Source organism: Austrofundulus limnaeus, unplaced genomic scaffold (assembly GCF_001266775.1).
Source record: "Austrofundulus limnaeus strain Quisiro unplaced genomic scaffold, Austrofundulus_limnaeus-1.0 Scaffold7, whole genome shotgun sequence".
Lineage (NCBI taxonomy): Eukaryota > Metazoa > Chordata > Actinopteri > Cyprinodontiformes > Rivulidae > Austrofundulus > Austrofundulus limnaeus.
In genome coordinates this window covers 4914395-4931529 of record NW_013952409.1, presented here as the reverse complement: position 1 = coordinate 4931529, position 17135 = coordinate 4914395, and the positions used below count along the sequence as shown (strand labels likewise).

The window sequence follows — 17135 nt, the reverse complement described above, 5'->3', positions numbered from 1 at the left end:
CACAAATTCTCCTAAATCACTCGTACGCACAAYTTAAGAACAAATCTGTGCGTACGAACGGTTCTTGCATGAGGCCCATTGTTATTAAACAGATACCGTGTGTCCAACTTTGCGTCAGTGACTAAACTCCATTTTCCACAGTCTGCAGTGTGCGCAGGCTGTGGGTCTTTGTGTGAGATTGTTTAAATTCTTAAACCACATTAACTCTAATTCCAACAAACATTTGTTTGCTCCATAATAAAGCAATCATGAAAACTTAATATAACTCACCGTGTTCTCTAGATGAGTGAGTTTCAAATGATTGACAGTGGGCTACCAGTGCCTACCATTAACATAAAGATCTACAAATTTCATTCTTCAAAACTTCATTGCAACAGCAAAGTTCTTGATGTGCTAAGCTTACTTACACTTAGAACCATACTGTGACACTGCTCTGGAATAAATATAATGATAAATGATCAAATATGAAGACACATAATTTTAGATGATTACATGAACGTCAAGCTTCAAAGATGACTTCACACAGGTTTATGTGATGCTGCAACATCTCACATGATCTGTCAGAGGAAATTCAATGAGGTAAAGACAAAATCATATAGATTGATGTCCACTAGCAGGATCAGCCATCTTGGATTGTGTTTGGCTGTAATGGGCTTGACACACGGGCAGCGACAAACTACAGCGATGAACGGCTGTCAACGCAGCCAGGGTGAAACCCAACACACGGGACGCGATAGCGATTGCAGCGTTGCGAATCGCACTCTCAGGTCGCTTGTCTTCACAAAATTTGATTGGTTCTTGACTCTGAAGGGAGGTGTGCATTACGGATGTGTAAACTAAACAAATCTTGTGATGCTAATGMTATTGAAAAACAAATGCACATCAAGATACAGTTTATGAGGAAAAACTTACCATAAACTTCACCCTGRTGCCAATAAATTCCCACAAAGCTTTTTAATAATCACTTGGTGAAAGTGTTAGCTAACKGCAGTGTGTMGCATACTCTYCTCTCATTGGTCAGTCAAYAAAACCCTCGCTGATTGGTTGTATGCTAAGCGACAGCGACAAAAGTTGAACATTTTTCAACTTTCATATGTCGCGTTGCAAGCTCGCGTGTGCACGTCTGTGTGTACGAGCGCAAAATTTCACATGCACTATTTTCGCCGGTCGCTTAGCTGGAGGAGGGCAAGCGATTGTCGCCTCGACACACAGGCTCCGTAGGAAATGAATGGAGAGCRAGCGACGTCACCTCCCTTGTGTCGAGCCCTTTAAAAGTATTTTGTTGCTGGGCTGGGCTGACTCACTCATGGCTGCATTTTTCCTTCCAAACAAATCAAACTAGYAAGCTCTTGTTTCTGCTGTGATACCACACACACAACCCACTTCATGTTAAAATTAATACACTACAACTCTGATATGCTCTTCTCTCATGTACAACAGTATTATACTCAGGTTAAAACGTTTAAAGGCACTGCCAGGATAGATCAGCATTTTACAGATAGAAGAGACTTTGGTCTAACAAAAGATGTCTGAACATGGATCAGTGTTCTGTTCAACTTGACATCTAAAAACTTCTGTTTTTGTTTGTTTTGTTTTATTGCTTCATTTAACACCAACTTCCTTTGACTTGTGCTTTTTTTCAAACAGTGTATCTGCTTATTCTCTCTTTCAGTTGCTTTTTTGAGTATCATCACGTAATAGATACATGAAATAAATGCAAAAAAATTACAAAAAGTATCACTTTTATTCAAATTGACTTCATTTCTCCTCATTTTCCAACTGATGCTACGTCAGCTTTTTGTCCTATTTGGTTCAGTGAAAACATCTGCGCTACGAAATAAATAGAAGCACCAAACCAAAAACAACAGCAGMAAAACTCCAAAGTTTAAAGATGTTTATGGACTGTCAGTGTGTCTGCTAAATGTGCCATGAACACAGTTCTAAAACTATTTTTACTTGAACTTGAGGTGCACTTTGTTCACCTCAATTCACTGCTGAGCTTCATACATCACGGTATATTTTGAAATAACTGCAGTACAAATGATAGCAAGACGGCACAAAGTGACCTTGTTTTTTGTCTCTAGTTTATTTGAGAACATTGAACCTTTTTCAAAACAGTTGAAATACTTTGTTGTTACAAACTCTGGGTTATTATTTGATTAAAGAGATTTCTAAAAAGACCATATGTATTGACCAACTAGACTAAAACCAAAATATGAAATGCTGAAGAAGAAGGAGCTATTTTTGTAGATAAAATTCATAAAAAGTTTAATTCTGCCTCGAGACAAAAGGTATTCATAACATGCTGTAAGAATATGCTGTATTTAAAAGATAAGGAATCTTATTCTGAATCTTTGACAAAAAACGCACAGTGACGAAAAAATTTTAACAGCTTTCTCCATTAGCTCCACTTTCACTGTAAATCTATAGGAAACAGCACCCTATCTGCTGTTGTATTTCTTTGAACTCCTTTCTCCCCATTTTGCTACAATTTAAATCCCAGACCTATTTAAAAAGTCCCTCAGATAACCCGCTACCCTCTGTCCCATCACTCTTCATTCTCCTCGGGGCTTCGGCAAATACTATCACGCGAAACTTTGCTAATCTGATTGGCTGATCAAAACTGTAAATGAAACCAGCCAGAACCAATTACAATAGGCACAAGTCATTAAGAGAGATGACTTCGGGGAGAGAAGTGGTGCTGGGGACAGGTGCATCGCTTCTAATCTGGCAAATTGCTTTCAGGATAGAGTTTGGGTTATCAGTTGGTAGCTATTATACCAACTGATTACAGAAAGGGGGTATTGTTACAGTTTACAGTGGGCTACCAGTGCCTACCATTAGAGATTTCTCATTGTGTGTGTGTGTTTTTAACTAAATAAGTATTTTTAGCAAACAGAGTTAACTTCAGCAGTAACTTACAGTCAGATGAAAAGACCATGATATGATCCATTCTCAAATGACCAAAACACGCCTATGAAATTATTTTTGAAGTTGAGAAAATATGGTTTTTTTTGAATAGCTATTTGAAAAGAACAAAACTTCAAGATCTTGATCCCCTTAAAGAGCTGTAAGTCATATCAGTAACTACTTTTTTCAGAAGATCGTATGCTAAACAGGCCCATTCCTTGTTGACGCTCTGTTCGGCAGTTCAAAAGCCATGGACGTCACTATTCAAACCAAGCTGCAGATTTTTATTTTATTTATTTTGTTGATGAAGGACTATCCATCCATTGGACCCACCATCAAAAATTAGTGCCCCTCACCTCAGAACCCCCCCCMCCCCCCACCCAAAACAATAAGATTTTGGAAAGCACCTAGCAGCATGAAATTTGGGAGGAATAGAGAAGTGCCCAACCTACACTGGACCAGCCAACAGTTTTACAATAGACACCATATTTAAGGAGAGGGCTCCATCTGAAAAGGGGTTGTCTGGACACAAAAATGCTTTTAACTCAAAAACTATCCATCGTAAGAGCTTTAGGTTTTTATTTTATTCATTTTTTGACTCTAAAGACGAGCTATGCATTGGGCCCACCAAAGAGCATCCCCCCCACCACNCCCCCCACCCCTTCCGGACCCCAACCCAAAACTATAAATCTGTTCTGGTGAATTCTGAGTTCTGATGCATTGGTGCTTTGCATATGTGCAAGGGTCATATATGCCAGAGGTTCTGAAACTGGGGTCCGCGAGAGGTATCTTGGGGGTCCTCAAAAAAGTTTTAACTAAAATGTAAATTTGGTTTTTATTTTAAAAAATGCATGGAGAACAATGAACTAATAAAACAAGCATTAAAAACTCATTTCCAAGTTATATATTTCCATGACATTTAGGGGTTAAAATGACAATAAATTATCTTTTAAAACAGCATGGGGTTTATGAGGGGGTCCATGGAATTTTTTTCCACCTTGTAAGGGGGTCCCCAGACCCAAATGGCATGAGAACCCCTGATATATGCTACTGCTATGCAGAATCTACAGTAGTTTTTGACATATACATTTTCAGAACAATTGAAGGTATTACAGGTATTTGATTGTGGTATAGAATGGAACTATGTTCCTGAAAAAATGTTTTTACAGAAGTGTTTTATTTTGCACAATATTTGGTATGTTCTGCCAATTAAGTGTGCGACTGCACTGTGTGAAGTGTTTTGACAAAAACCTAATGGATGACAGAAGGAAAATGTAACACAAATATAATTTAGGTGGACAGTTTCCTGCGGTATAAGTTATAGAAGGTGGCCTTTAATGCAAAGTAAAAACTGTGAGGATTGGTAATTAAAACACCATCCAACCCTTGCACAGCACACAGCTACTAGACCAGATTGACATACACACAGCCAGATGCAGACAGATGGAGCTTTGAACTTATCATCAAAAAGTAAGCCTCTGACAGATTTTTTACATTGCTCTAATGACATGTTTTCTAGATAAACTGAACGACACTCTCCATCAGCCGTGTTTGTCTAATTCCATCAKCTAACTTCATCTTTCATTATCTCTCCCTCTCCATCACCACAGCCCACTCATCTCATCTCATTTGGATCTGTCATTAAAACTTCATCCAAACCTTGATGGAGACGTGCTGAGAGAGAAGTAGGATTTTTTTTTGTTTTATTTATTCACACTGACAATATGCAGCTCTAACATAACCAGACGTATCAGTGTTTGATAAAATAAGTAGTACCCCTACACTCAAATACAAGCTCTCTGTGAGTGGGCAGTGACATGCTTGTTTAGGTGTGCCAGGCGCAGTGCAAACTACTCATCTGAGGATGAATCATTATTCCAAGGACACAAGAGAAGCAAGGCCTGATAAAAAAATAAATAAATAAAACTCCACTAACGACAGAGAAAGACGCCTCTTCCCTGGCGAAGCTAAACAAAGATATTCTTTAATCACCGATGCAACATGATCCTGTTTACAAGGTGGTGACTTCCCCAGAGGTTCTGCTACAAGAAATGAAAGACGGAGAGAGTCATACAGGAAGAGAGGGGGAGACAGTGATGTGGGAGTTGGGACTGAAGCACCAACATGAGTACTTGGGGTTAATGAGCCAGTGTGGCAAGACAGGGGAGGCAACAGAGGCAAAAGGGCATTGAGCTGTGATCTTCTGTGCTTTTCTGAGCATATCCATTACATTGCCATTACCTTTGGGTCAATATGTCTTGATTTCCTGCACTGCACTCTCCCCTCTGGTTGGTGACACCTTTGCCCACTGCAGTGCCGGGTCATAATTGATTGGCTAGGTAGGAACACATTTCAGAAAGGCAGTTGACCTTCTTGCCCCGGTGTCCGTCTCCATAAAATAATTGACACAAGAGATATATAGATGGAGCAAGCAACCTTAAAACAGGGAGGGGATAAATAAACAGCTCTATAATTCATAAGACTCTCTTTTTGACAAATTGTGTCTCATAAAACCCCATTTTTTTCCTCTTTCCTTTTTTTAATCTTCTAAAAAAAGAAAAAAAAAACTCCATGTCTCTGTCCTGTCATGTTTTTAATTTTCACCTCATACTTGTCTCTGTTCTGTCTCCTGAGCTTGTCTCATTTCCCCGATATTTTCTTTTTATCTTCTTGACAGCGAGTGTTCTGTTGCTATATTTACCACTTATTTGGGAACAATCAGCTCTTTGGCACTTGCTCTCCTGCCTGTAGTGCAAAATATGTTTTGTAAAGTTCTATCATTCGCTATATGCATACAGATCAATCAAAAATCCTGTCATATCTCATGGCTGCGACTGATGGAAACCAGTTGTTGACTCAAACCTATCAGTATTATGATAAAAAAAAAGGCWAACGGACCTCACTGCACTCTGAGTGTTCACACAGGTGACCAGTAAGCCACAATGATGTGTTTTGTGTATAAAATCTGGTAGAAAACTATTTCACACACAGCTTGCAAAATGTTATTCTAGGCCACGCATCTTATTTTATTACCTAAATCATTCTCACCTTGGTCCACTTTGTACCCACTTTGGCAGCTGCCCCCAGATTAATTATTTAATCTACTTAAATACACCTTTGAAATGAAAACAGGCAGATTTGAACCAGTTATTGAATAGTTATTTTTTATCAGTTCAATTCTGCAATCTCAATGGGATTTGCCTGGTTAAACAACAGTAAAATAAAAAAAAGTCAGGCACTCTTGAGATAGGTTGGAAATGGTTTCAGAGATTTGTCTGACTATTTTGAGAGAAATTTTGTTGTCTAATTAATATACACACACTTTTCAAACAACAAGACTACAGGACTCTGTGACTTAAGTAAAAAACTTGAGAACCCCCATGGATAACACGAAATGTTCTGGAGACTCCCCCACAAATGCTGTTCAACTCATCAGCAGCAGCTGCAGCACAGTCAGAGACTCTTTTACTCAAATCTAGATTCATCAATAACTGAAAGATAGATTTTTGTAGCCTTCATTTATTTATTTTAAAAGCCAGAGCTATTTAAATAAACTTGATTCCAAACATTTGTATACCCTAAAACTCACCAAAAATTCATTTTTTTCTTTATTTTTTATTCTGATGTTTTCCTCTTCTTTTCTTGGTGTGATGATTTTAGGCTCTGTTTTCTGAGCAGACTCAGCAGCACATCCTGCTTTCTCTTTTCCCTGCAGTAATTCGAGGTTGCTCTATTCACAGCTGGCTGAAGAACACAAGTCTATCTGCCTATAGCTTCCACACTGTGTACTTGTGGCATGACGGGCACTTTTCGGGGGAAACCAGAGTATCTGGGCTGGCCTGAAACAGGAAAATTACTCAGCCCATTACAGCAATGAGCTGCACATTGGTTCCCAGCACTTAGTATGGCAATGAGGCAGCACAGTGGGCAGCCATCAGACGTGGAAATGGACACATGTAGAGTCACACAAAGTGGCGCCTGTGCACACAGCCCAATCTACCCGATGCACAATCACACATCGAGGAGGGGATTTGTACCATTGACAGATCGTGAGATGATAAACCTATTATTTGCAGCTACATACACTCATTCACACACACATCCTTCCTTCTAGTCATCTCTGCATCTATCTGAGCACCAATGAGTTTTGTTCTGTGACCCATTAGAATTCAGCTTGTTTGCTTCCTGCATTTGATTCAAAAAAGAGAGGCTGTGATGAATACTGGGACTTATTAGAGTTCAGCCTATGTGTGCCTCCTGTAATACAGTATACAGGTGCTGGTCATAAAATTAGAATATCATGAAAAAGTAKATTTATTTCAGTAATTCCATTTAAAAAGTGAAACTTGTATATTATATTCATACATTACATACAAACTCATATATTTCAAATGTTTATTTYGKTTAATTTTGATGATTACAAATGACAACAAATGAAAATCTCAAATTCAGCATATCAGAAAATTAGAATATTACTGAAGACCAATAAAAACAAAGGGTTTATAGAAATGTTGGCCAACTGAAAAGTCTGAACATGAAAAGTATGAGCATGTACAGCACTCAGTATTTAGTTGGGGCTCCTTTGGCCTGTATTACTGCAGCAATGCGGCGTGGCATGGAGTCGATCAGTCTGTGGCACTGCTCAGGTGTTATGATAGCCCAGGTTGCTCTAATAGTGGCTTTTAGCTCTTCTGAATTGTTGGGTCTGGTGTATTGCATCTTCTTCTTCACAATACCCCATAGATTTTCTATGGGGTTAAGGTCAGGAGAGTTTGCTGGCCAATTAAGAACAGGGATACCATGGTCCTTCAACCAGGTACTGGTAGCTTTGGCACTGTGTGCAGGTGCCAAGTCCTGTTGGAAAATGAAATCTGCATCTCCAAAAAGTTGGTCAGCAGCAGGAAGCATGAAGTGCTCTAAAACTTCCTGGTATGTGGCTGCGTTGACCCTGGACCTCAGAAAACACAATGGACCAACACCAGCAGATGACATGGCACCCCAAACCATCACTGACTGTGGAAACTTTACACTGGACTTCAAGCAACGTGGATGAAGTGCCTCTCTTCTTTTCCTCCAGACTCTGGGACCTTGATTTCCAAAGGAAATGCAAAATTTACTTTCATCAGAGAACATGACTTTGGACCACTCACCAGCAGTCCAGTCCTGTTTCTCTGTAGCCCAGGCAAGACGCTTCTGACGCTGTCTGTGTTTCAAGAGTGGCTTGACACAAGGAATGCGACAGCAGAAACCCATGTCTTTCATACGTCTGTGTGTGGTGGTTCTTGAAGCACTCACTCCAGCTGCAGTCCACTCTTTGTGAATCTCCCCCACATTTTTGAATGGGTTTTGTTTCACAATCCTCTCCAGGGTGCGGTTATCTCTCTTGCTTGTACATTTTTTTCGACCACATCTTTTCCTTCCCTTCGCCTCTCTATTAATGTGCTTGGACACAGAGCTCTGTGAACAGCCAGCCTCTTTAGCGATGACCTTTTGTGTCTTGCCCTCCTTGTGCAAGGTGTCGATGGTCGTCTTTTGGACAACTAAGTCTGCAGTCTTCCCCATGATTGTGTAGCCTATAGAACTAGACTGAAAGACCATTTAAAGGCCTTTGCAGGTGGTTTGAGTTAATTAGCTGATTAGAGTGTGGTACCAGGTGCCATCCATTTTGAACCTTTTCACAAGATTCTAATTTTCTGATATGCTGAATTTGAGATTTTCATTTGTTGTCATTTTTAATCATCAAAATTAAACGAAATAAACATTTGAAATATATGAGTTTGTATGTAATGTATGAATATAATATACAAGTTTCACTTTTTAAATGGAATTACTGAAATAAATCTACTTTTTCATGATATTCTAATTTTATGACCAGCACCTGTATGTGGCTGTTGGTTGTGTGGAAGTTTGTTTGACACACACACACACACCATTACTTCTGAACTTACGAGAGGCTTCCTCCTCTGTGCAGACGTGAACGCCGCTCTGCTCTTTTGTGTATAACTTAAGAGTTTTAATAGCAGGTTTGGTGACAGCGGAAACTGAGACTAAAGTGTGTGTGTGTGTGTGTGTGTTTGTATGCTGTTGTATTTCAGACAACCAGGGGCTTGATAATGTATTCATGTCTCCAAATGACAAATGACTCCCACCAGGAGGCGGTTTAACATTTAAATGAGAAGCCGGGAGAAAACCACAACACAGAGCAGTGAGAGGATCCACCGGGCCAGGCCGGTCGGCTTACGCATGAACTGTGACAAAAACAATAAAAGCCGGGGTAAACACACATTGTCAATTCAACAAAACACGACCACATAAATTGACCGATAACAAAAGCCGATCCGAAGGACGGAGCGTGGGGGGGGTAAGATGCAAGAACAGTTGGCATCCCAGTAGGGATTCAGGCACCAGAGGAGAATTCTCCGGCGTGTGAACCCCACTGATGAGAGTTTACATAAACAGCTCGTCAAGGCCTCTGCTCAGGTTGGAACAATATCCCTTCAAACAATATTGTGCTGCTCCGTTAGCCTGCCAGGTGCTGCTGCACAGGGAAAACTTGTTTGTGGCTTTTCAGTCATTAACTCAAAAAATACAAATACTTCATGGGTGGGGGGGCATGCACAGTGAGCAAATACAGATGGAGGAATGGCTGAGAGACTCAGAGTGCAGGAAGTGAATAAATAAATTGACGCTCAGGCGTGTGTGTAAATGATCATCCAAACCTACGTGCCAGTTTTGTTTCTAAATGGAGCAGCAAATTTGGAAAGACATAAAATCTGTTGGAAGGCGTGGAGTCCGCCCCAAAGGGAGGGGAGGGGGAATGAATCACGCTTCCTGTTTTTATACGTACTAACAGAAACAGTCAGCTATGTTGGTGGAAGTTAGAGCAGTTGAAAACAAGTAACGGTCAACAGAAACAAACCAGGTGTGGACCAGAACAATAAACAGGCACTAAAACAAAGACGTTCTATTTTTAGAAGAACAGCATGTCCTCTCTTATCCACACAAATGACTTTCATGAATKTATTTTTATAACTTGTGCAGCTTGTTTGACAGTTTAGTGTCCTGCCAACGGTCAACATTTACAAAAAAAAAAAAAAAATCAGATTTTGATTTGGTTTGTGTTCCTCGTCTCCACAGCTGAGGGTTGTCTGAGTGGCTAACGTAGGCTGGCGTGTCACAGACAGTGATTGGCAGCCAAAGCTTGCTGTTGTAAATGATGAGTGACAAGTTTTGCTGAAATGACTGACTCAAAAAAAGGACAAATTTTCTAATAATTGTTTTTGACAGTTGTTTGAATTGTAGTAAAGTATTTGAACAGAAGTGTAAAGTGATCAGTGACATAGAGTATGGGCTGGGATGAGGTTTTACTTTGTCCTCCTTTCAATGCTGATGCACCGTCTGTGCACATGCACTGCACAAACTGTCCATCCAAGTCTTTCTATCTTATATCCAGTCAAAAAGTACGGATATAATAAGCAAAAGCAGAATCTTGTTCGCCTGGAAATTTTCCTTATTTCCAGAATTGCAATTGTCTTATTCCTTTGGTAAATTATTTTACCTAATTTGAGGCAATTCAGACTCTAATTAAGTGAAATACTATGCCAATGAAACAAGAGGATTGCACTTGTAAGTTTTTTGAAATAAAGAAAATTTTCAGGCTAACAAGTAATTATCTAAAATATTCTGCTCTTGCTTAGTGTATCAGTCTCAAAATAAGATCAAAAATACTTTTTATAAGCCTGAAAGACTTGGCTAGATAAACAGTTAAATTTTACAAATTGCAAACATGACACATCAGGTTGATTTCTCAGTCTCAAAGCAAATTAAAATATAGCAGTAACTTGCAGAATACATGTGCTCTGCTGCTGATTCATCAAACACAATGTCTGACCTTAACATCAACCTTAATAAAACTGCTCTTTTTTCATGCAGATAGTTTGCATAAATTCATTTTCTTTCCTTTTTTGTTGAGTTTGTTTGGTTTTATTAATTTGGACTTCAGAGGTTTAAAATGATCAGTCGATCAGCTCCAGCTGCACATACACTTCAGCTAACCTGCTCACATTTTAAATCACGAGATTTTGTCTGTGCCGTTTTAACAATGACTTATTTTTTTTTCCAATTCCATTATAAACCTTCTTATGGCTTTTTATTTTGGTCTCTCTTATTTAATAGGGTCTCTTTACACTCAGCTTTGTCCTCTCTACAGGGTGCACAGAAATTCACTGGACATCTCCTCAATATAAAGAAAAAGATCTAAAGGGAAATCAATATCTATATTTCACAAGTTGTCAAACAATGACTGCAACAGTTACTGCAGGGGATGAACACCTTCCTCCGTCGATGACACACAATGAAGGGGGGAAAAGAAAAGACGGTAATAAAACTCACATCTGTACTTTGCTTGTCAGCCATACTGCTTGGTGTTAAATGGATCGATCACTGCTTTTTTTCTTTTTCTGTATATTTTTATGGTTCCACTTGCCTTCAATGTGTGTGGGCAGAACAAGTCCAACATGTGCTTCTGATACCACTCATGTCCATGCTCCTCTTAAATCTTTTGCTATATTTATATATTAGGACAAGGTACAGCTTGCATTTCATGTTTTGTCATATTATATAACTTTTTACTCATGCTGTACCTCAAAAATAAATAAGCTTATCATGATTTGTTCTCTAAAAAGCTTTAAAAGTTATAAAATGGGTTGTTAGTGTTTCACATACATTCATTTAATCCATTCTTAATCTTAATGACTTTGTAAAGACCATTTGGCAACACCAACAAGTCATAAATTTCACCTCTTCTGTGATGTAACTCATCATTCAATAAGATAAAAGGCACTAAAACCTTTTTCTGGACCATAAAATTCTCTGTCATGTACCCCTGAAATATTATTAAACCATTGATTTTTCCACTACGGCTCAAATTGGATCAAACTTTATTTTAGGTGAATTATTAAATGAATGAAAGAAAGAAAAAGAGTTTCAACCAAAACAGTGTTAAAAAAATCTCCTCCTAGGATAAATCACGATTAACTTTTCAATAAACTGTTGAAGTGATAACAATGATAGTTTTGTTACAAAACACCAACAATTAAAAAAAAAAACTATTTTGACAAAAAAAAAAGACGTTTTAACAATAACATTCTTGGTGACATTTTGAACAAAAAACAACAATTTGAGAAAAACGAACCAAAAGTTTGTTGCTTTCTCAACTGAGACATCAATGCAAAAAATAGCCAAACCCCTCTTATTAAAAAATAAATAAAACATCCTGTTTAGTTACAATGAAACACATCCTCACCTATGATAATCCATGTTTGTTACTATTTATTTTTCCAATATCAAAAATTAAGTGCTTCTCAACACTATTTATTTACATTCATGATGCAAAAACTTGGTCAATATTAACTTTGACATCTATTGTAACCCATTTTTACTTTGAAAGGAAACAAATACATACACTGACTTGTTAATGAAACTTGTCACAACCAGGAGGGTAAACTCATCTATGTTTAAACTGTCAGGATGAAACTTAGATAAAAATATCAAACTTCATCCTCAAACACTCCCTCATCTTTGAGTCTTTCTCCTGCTCTGCCCACTCACCCAGTTCTCTTTTCATTCTACCTTTTTGATGCCCACTTCTTCCGCGCCATATCTTTTTCTTGTTATCTCTTCTCATGTCCCTTCCTTTCTCTCCCTCCGCGCTGACCCTTCCACCTCTTCCCACCTTCTCCTCCTGCCCCATCATTACTCCTCTTTCAGCACTCATCTTTCTAAGGCTGCTGAATTCCCCAGCACAACAGTGCTATTCTGCTGCCTACTAATAGAATCCCTCAGTTCCTCTAATGGATCTGTCAGAATCTCCTGAGAACAGCAGAACAGATGGATTGATAGGGCGGGGGAGAGACACAGAGAAAGGGGGACAAAGAGACGGAGAGATGATGAGACAGAAAGGGAAGCAGAGAGAAGGGGGGAGAAAAGACACGTCGGGGTTCTCGACACTTTCATCTGCGCCTCGGAGAGTCTCTGAGCAGCAGCTCCTCTGACACGACCAACCAGCCACCATATGGTCCAACAGACAACGTGCTGCTTAAAGCACCGCAGGATAATGACAGTTTCACTACGGCCAGGTGAGGACAACAAACCGAGCAGGTCTTTCTAAGAATCTGCCAGTAATAGAACATTTTTTTATTATTATTATTTTATTTTAGCTGCAGTTCATCAATAGCTGCGTTTCCATTGACACGAAAATGCGCAAATTATAATTTCAAAAATTAATTTGCTCAATGGAAACACGTCAATTTAAAAAATATATATGTTTTTCAACAAAGTGGTTTTGCGCTAGGATGAGGTGGTTTTTCGGCCGTATCGAAATTGATGTATTTCGCAAAACTGCAATGGAAACCCTTTTTTTGCACCACGGGAGTCACGTGATCAAGAACCGGCTGTTTCTACTGGCGAAAAAGACAACGAAGAAGAAGATAACAGGAAGTAAAAGTATTTGTAAAATCATTGAAGTAGTAAAAGAAAGTATTAAACTCATCGACTACAATTTCCCAAAACTGCAGCATGTGTTTTTTCAACATTAACAGAATATCAACATAGTTCTGCACACATTTGCAATGGAAACGCAGCGACTGACATTTATCATTAAGAAATAATTATCTGCTGAATACAACCGAGAATTGTCCTGATGCATCTCAGTAATCCAGGTAAAAAATCAAAAAAAAATTGTATAGGTCYTCTGGACGGGTTCTTCTCTAATGAAACGTTTMGTCTCTYCTCCAAGAGACTTCTTCAGTCTGAGAGTTTCAGGCWAAATTCAGGCTKTTAAGCCCTGCCTCCATGTGACTGATACTCACATCACATGGCTATCGTTGACACCTAATTAACACTTATTGTTAACAGGGGGTGGAGTGAAATTGGCAATGGCCACGCTGTAGGAGGGGGACAACTGAAAACGGAGGCCTCCACCTCTGTTTAATGATGGACGGTCTTTCTTCACAAAAATGGCTTCTTTTACTCCTCTCTCAAACCAACGTTCCTCTCTATCAAGAATGAGAACATCCTCATCTCTGAAAGAGTGACCGCTGGCCTGTAAATGAGTGAAAACTGCAGAGTTCTGGCCATTAGACGTAGCTCGTCTGTGTTGGGACATTCTTTTGAACAGTGGCTGCTTTGTTTCCCCGATGTATAACTGGTTGCAGTCCTCCAGGCACTTAACAGCATATACAACATTGCTCTGTTTGTGCCGGGGCACCGGATCTTTGGGGTGAACCAGCCTTTGCCGTAATGTGTTTTGGGGTTTGACCAGTTATACATCAGGGAAACAAAGCAGCCACTGTTCAAAAGAATGTCCCAACACAGACGAGCTACATCTAATGGCCAGAACTCTGCAGTTTTCACTCATTTACAGGCCAGCGGTCACTCTTTCAGAGATGAGGATGTTCTCATTCTTGATAGAGAGGAACGTTGGTTTGAGAGAGGAGTAAAAGAAGACATTTTTGTGAAGAAAGACCGTCCATCATTAAACAGAGGTGGAGGCCTCCGTTTTCAGTTGTCCCCCTCCTACAGCGCGGCCATTGCCAGTATCACTCCACCCCCTGTTAACAATAAGTGTTAATTAGGTGTCAACGATAGCCATGTGATGTGAGTATCAGTCACATGGAGGCAGGGCTTAAAAGCCTGAATTTTGCCTGAAACTCTCAGACTGAAGAAGTCTCTTGGAGGAGAGACGAAACGTTTCATTAGAGAAGAACCCGTCCAGAAGACCTATACAATTTTTTTTTCTTTTTGACAACTAAGAATTGTTCCATCATGGGAAACCTTGACATGAAGCTGTCACTTCATAAAATGCTTGTTAAAATATTTATACCTCTAAAATAATTTGAATACAATAAAACAACCTCTAAGTGTACTTTTAGTAAACTTTTGCCTCTTCTCCGTGCAAAGGTTGACTACTTTTAGTCGACCTAAGCTCCAGTTTTTAATAATGTTAACAAAGTTATTTGGTTAATTAAGAAAAAACAGAAAATGTGACAATGCATACAGCCCAGTACAGATGGGGACTAAAAGGTTTTGTTTCTCATCGCAGTGGAGCCCACAATAGGAAAATTGGGGATTTTTTTTGCATGCATTCCCAAGCAATGCTTTTGCATTACCTCACATACTTTTTATATTCCCTCGCAAAAGCCGTTTGCTACTGTTGTGCCTGCTGGTATATTTTATAAATTCACATGTTCAGCATTACACGTGCGTTAGCCCACTACATTAATTCAGCTTAGATATTTAATATTCAGGTATTTTAACTCTGTGCAGCCATGAAATATCATCGTCAAATTCCCCTACTTGTGGCGACACATCCTGTTTTGGTAACCGGATATTTCAAAATAAAAGTCTGATTTAATTCAACTCATACAATACAAAAAACTTTTGCATGGGAATGCAAAAAAAAAAAAAAAAAAAAAACATTGCGAGGGAACACAAAAGAAAAAAAGTCATCCCATGTCCCCTTGCGGGCTCTGTACCATTCAGGATGGTCCAACATTTACGTTTTTTTAATGCAATATGTATATTTGAAATCTTTATAAAACTCACCATTATCTGTTGCGATGAAGACAGCTGTGTATTTACTGTCATGAACATAAGGAGACTCTCGATCCAGTGAGGCTGAGGTGTTGACAGTTCCTCTGACCGGGTTCACACTCAGCCAGCCTGCTGGGTCTCTCAGAACAGCATATCTGAAACAAGGTGACAATAAATAAATGATGAAAGAAAGAAATAAGACGATAATTACAGTTTTAGGTGCCTGTTAATTAGCAATCAACAGAAACCACACACAACAAGAACTTATTGTCATCATGACTTTTTTATTCAAGAAAATTTACAACTATTGTTGAAACAATAAACCTAAACAACAGTTCATCTTTTCTGTCATTCTGCATATGTGGTATGCGATGGGGACCTTAGCAGAATAAAAAGGACACTTTTGTTGAGTTAATTGCTTTTTAAAAAAACATTTTTGTAACTCAGTTGATAAGCAGTTATGAAAGCAAGTTAAATCCTTGCATCATTTGAAGCCATTTTAAATTCAAATGGACACATATTTAAGATATTAAAAATGCCTCTATTTCAATCAAACAATGGAAGCTTTCCTTCAGAGTATAGAAAGTTTGAATAGGTCTCACTTTTTTTCCCCACTTAAACCTGAAAACGGGACGTAAAAGTATTTTCATCATGTTCACTGTCTTTTTGAAGGAATGGAAACTGCTTTAAATCAAGGACAAATAATCAGTGTTTTTCTTGTAATCCACGGTGCAATGAGTCAACACTGCTGGAGATCACATTCTAAACTAACCGAGCAACAATCTGTTGAAATATAGAGGAAGATCTTTTTGAAGGAGAAGATGGGCTTTTGTACAGTTTGGCACACAATATGATGGAAAATAATCTAAAGTGAAGATGGTGTAGAAAAGGTCGAGTGTTGCTTTCCCTGCATCGACAACATTTCAGCTTGACTGCAGCAGCAGCAGCAGCAGCACCTCCTGCAGAGCTGAGGTCTTAAGATGATGGAGAACCTCTCCACAAATCTTGTGGGCGAGCAGCCAAGCCGGCATCGCCTTGAAAACGAGATGAAGGGCGGATCACGACCTTGCTAATGTAACCACTCAGTCTAGTACTGATGACTGCTAGATGCTGATTAGAAAGAGACTTGCATTTATTCCACCGTCACACCGAATTGATTTACGAGCTCTGCTGCACCACTTTTTCACACATATATCGATGTGCGTACTCAGGCTTACCCATGCTGTATACTTGTCCGATGCAACATATTTCATACGTACAGAGGCAGCTAAAAGTTACACAAATACACATAGAGACACACAGGACTGTTCGCCACAAGGCCACTCATTCTCAAAGTGCTCAGAGGTAGAGAAATTGTCTTTGAAATTGAGCTCTTCGGCTAACAGAGCACGACAAAGCCTTGGGAAATGGCCTTGCAATCAACCTCGGCTCACACCTCTCCCCTCGTGCTCTTACATAGACTTTCCTGTGATTACTACTGTTAACCTACACATGTGTTTTACTGGAACAAAAGAGGAATGCACTGAGGTTAAACGCTCAGTTAATAATGACTTGTTTAATGCTATATGTGGCCTATCCAAGTCTTTCTTTTTTTTTCACACACTGCCATGCAAACAAATGTGTGTGCGTGTGTG

General features: G+C 39.2%; 1 protein-coding gene across 1 annotated transcript in view; it reads right to left on the bottom strand.

The window, feature by feature from the left end:
- cdh13 (cadherin 13, H-cadherin (heart)) overlaps window positions 1-17135 on the bottom strand; it is a 325369-nt gene that overhangs the window by 29246 nt on the left and 278988 nt on the right. The window contains exon 12 of the mRNA XM_014034245.1: window positions 15514-15656. Coding sequence (XP_013889699.1) covers window positions 15514-15656 — 143 coding nt within the window. The remainder of the gene's footprint in view (window positions 1-15513; window positions 15657-17135) is intronic.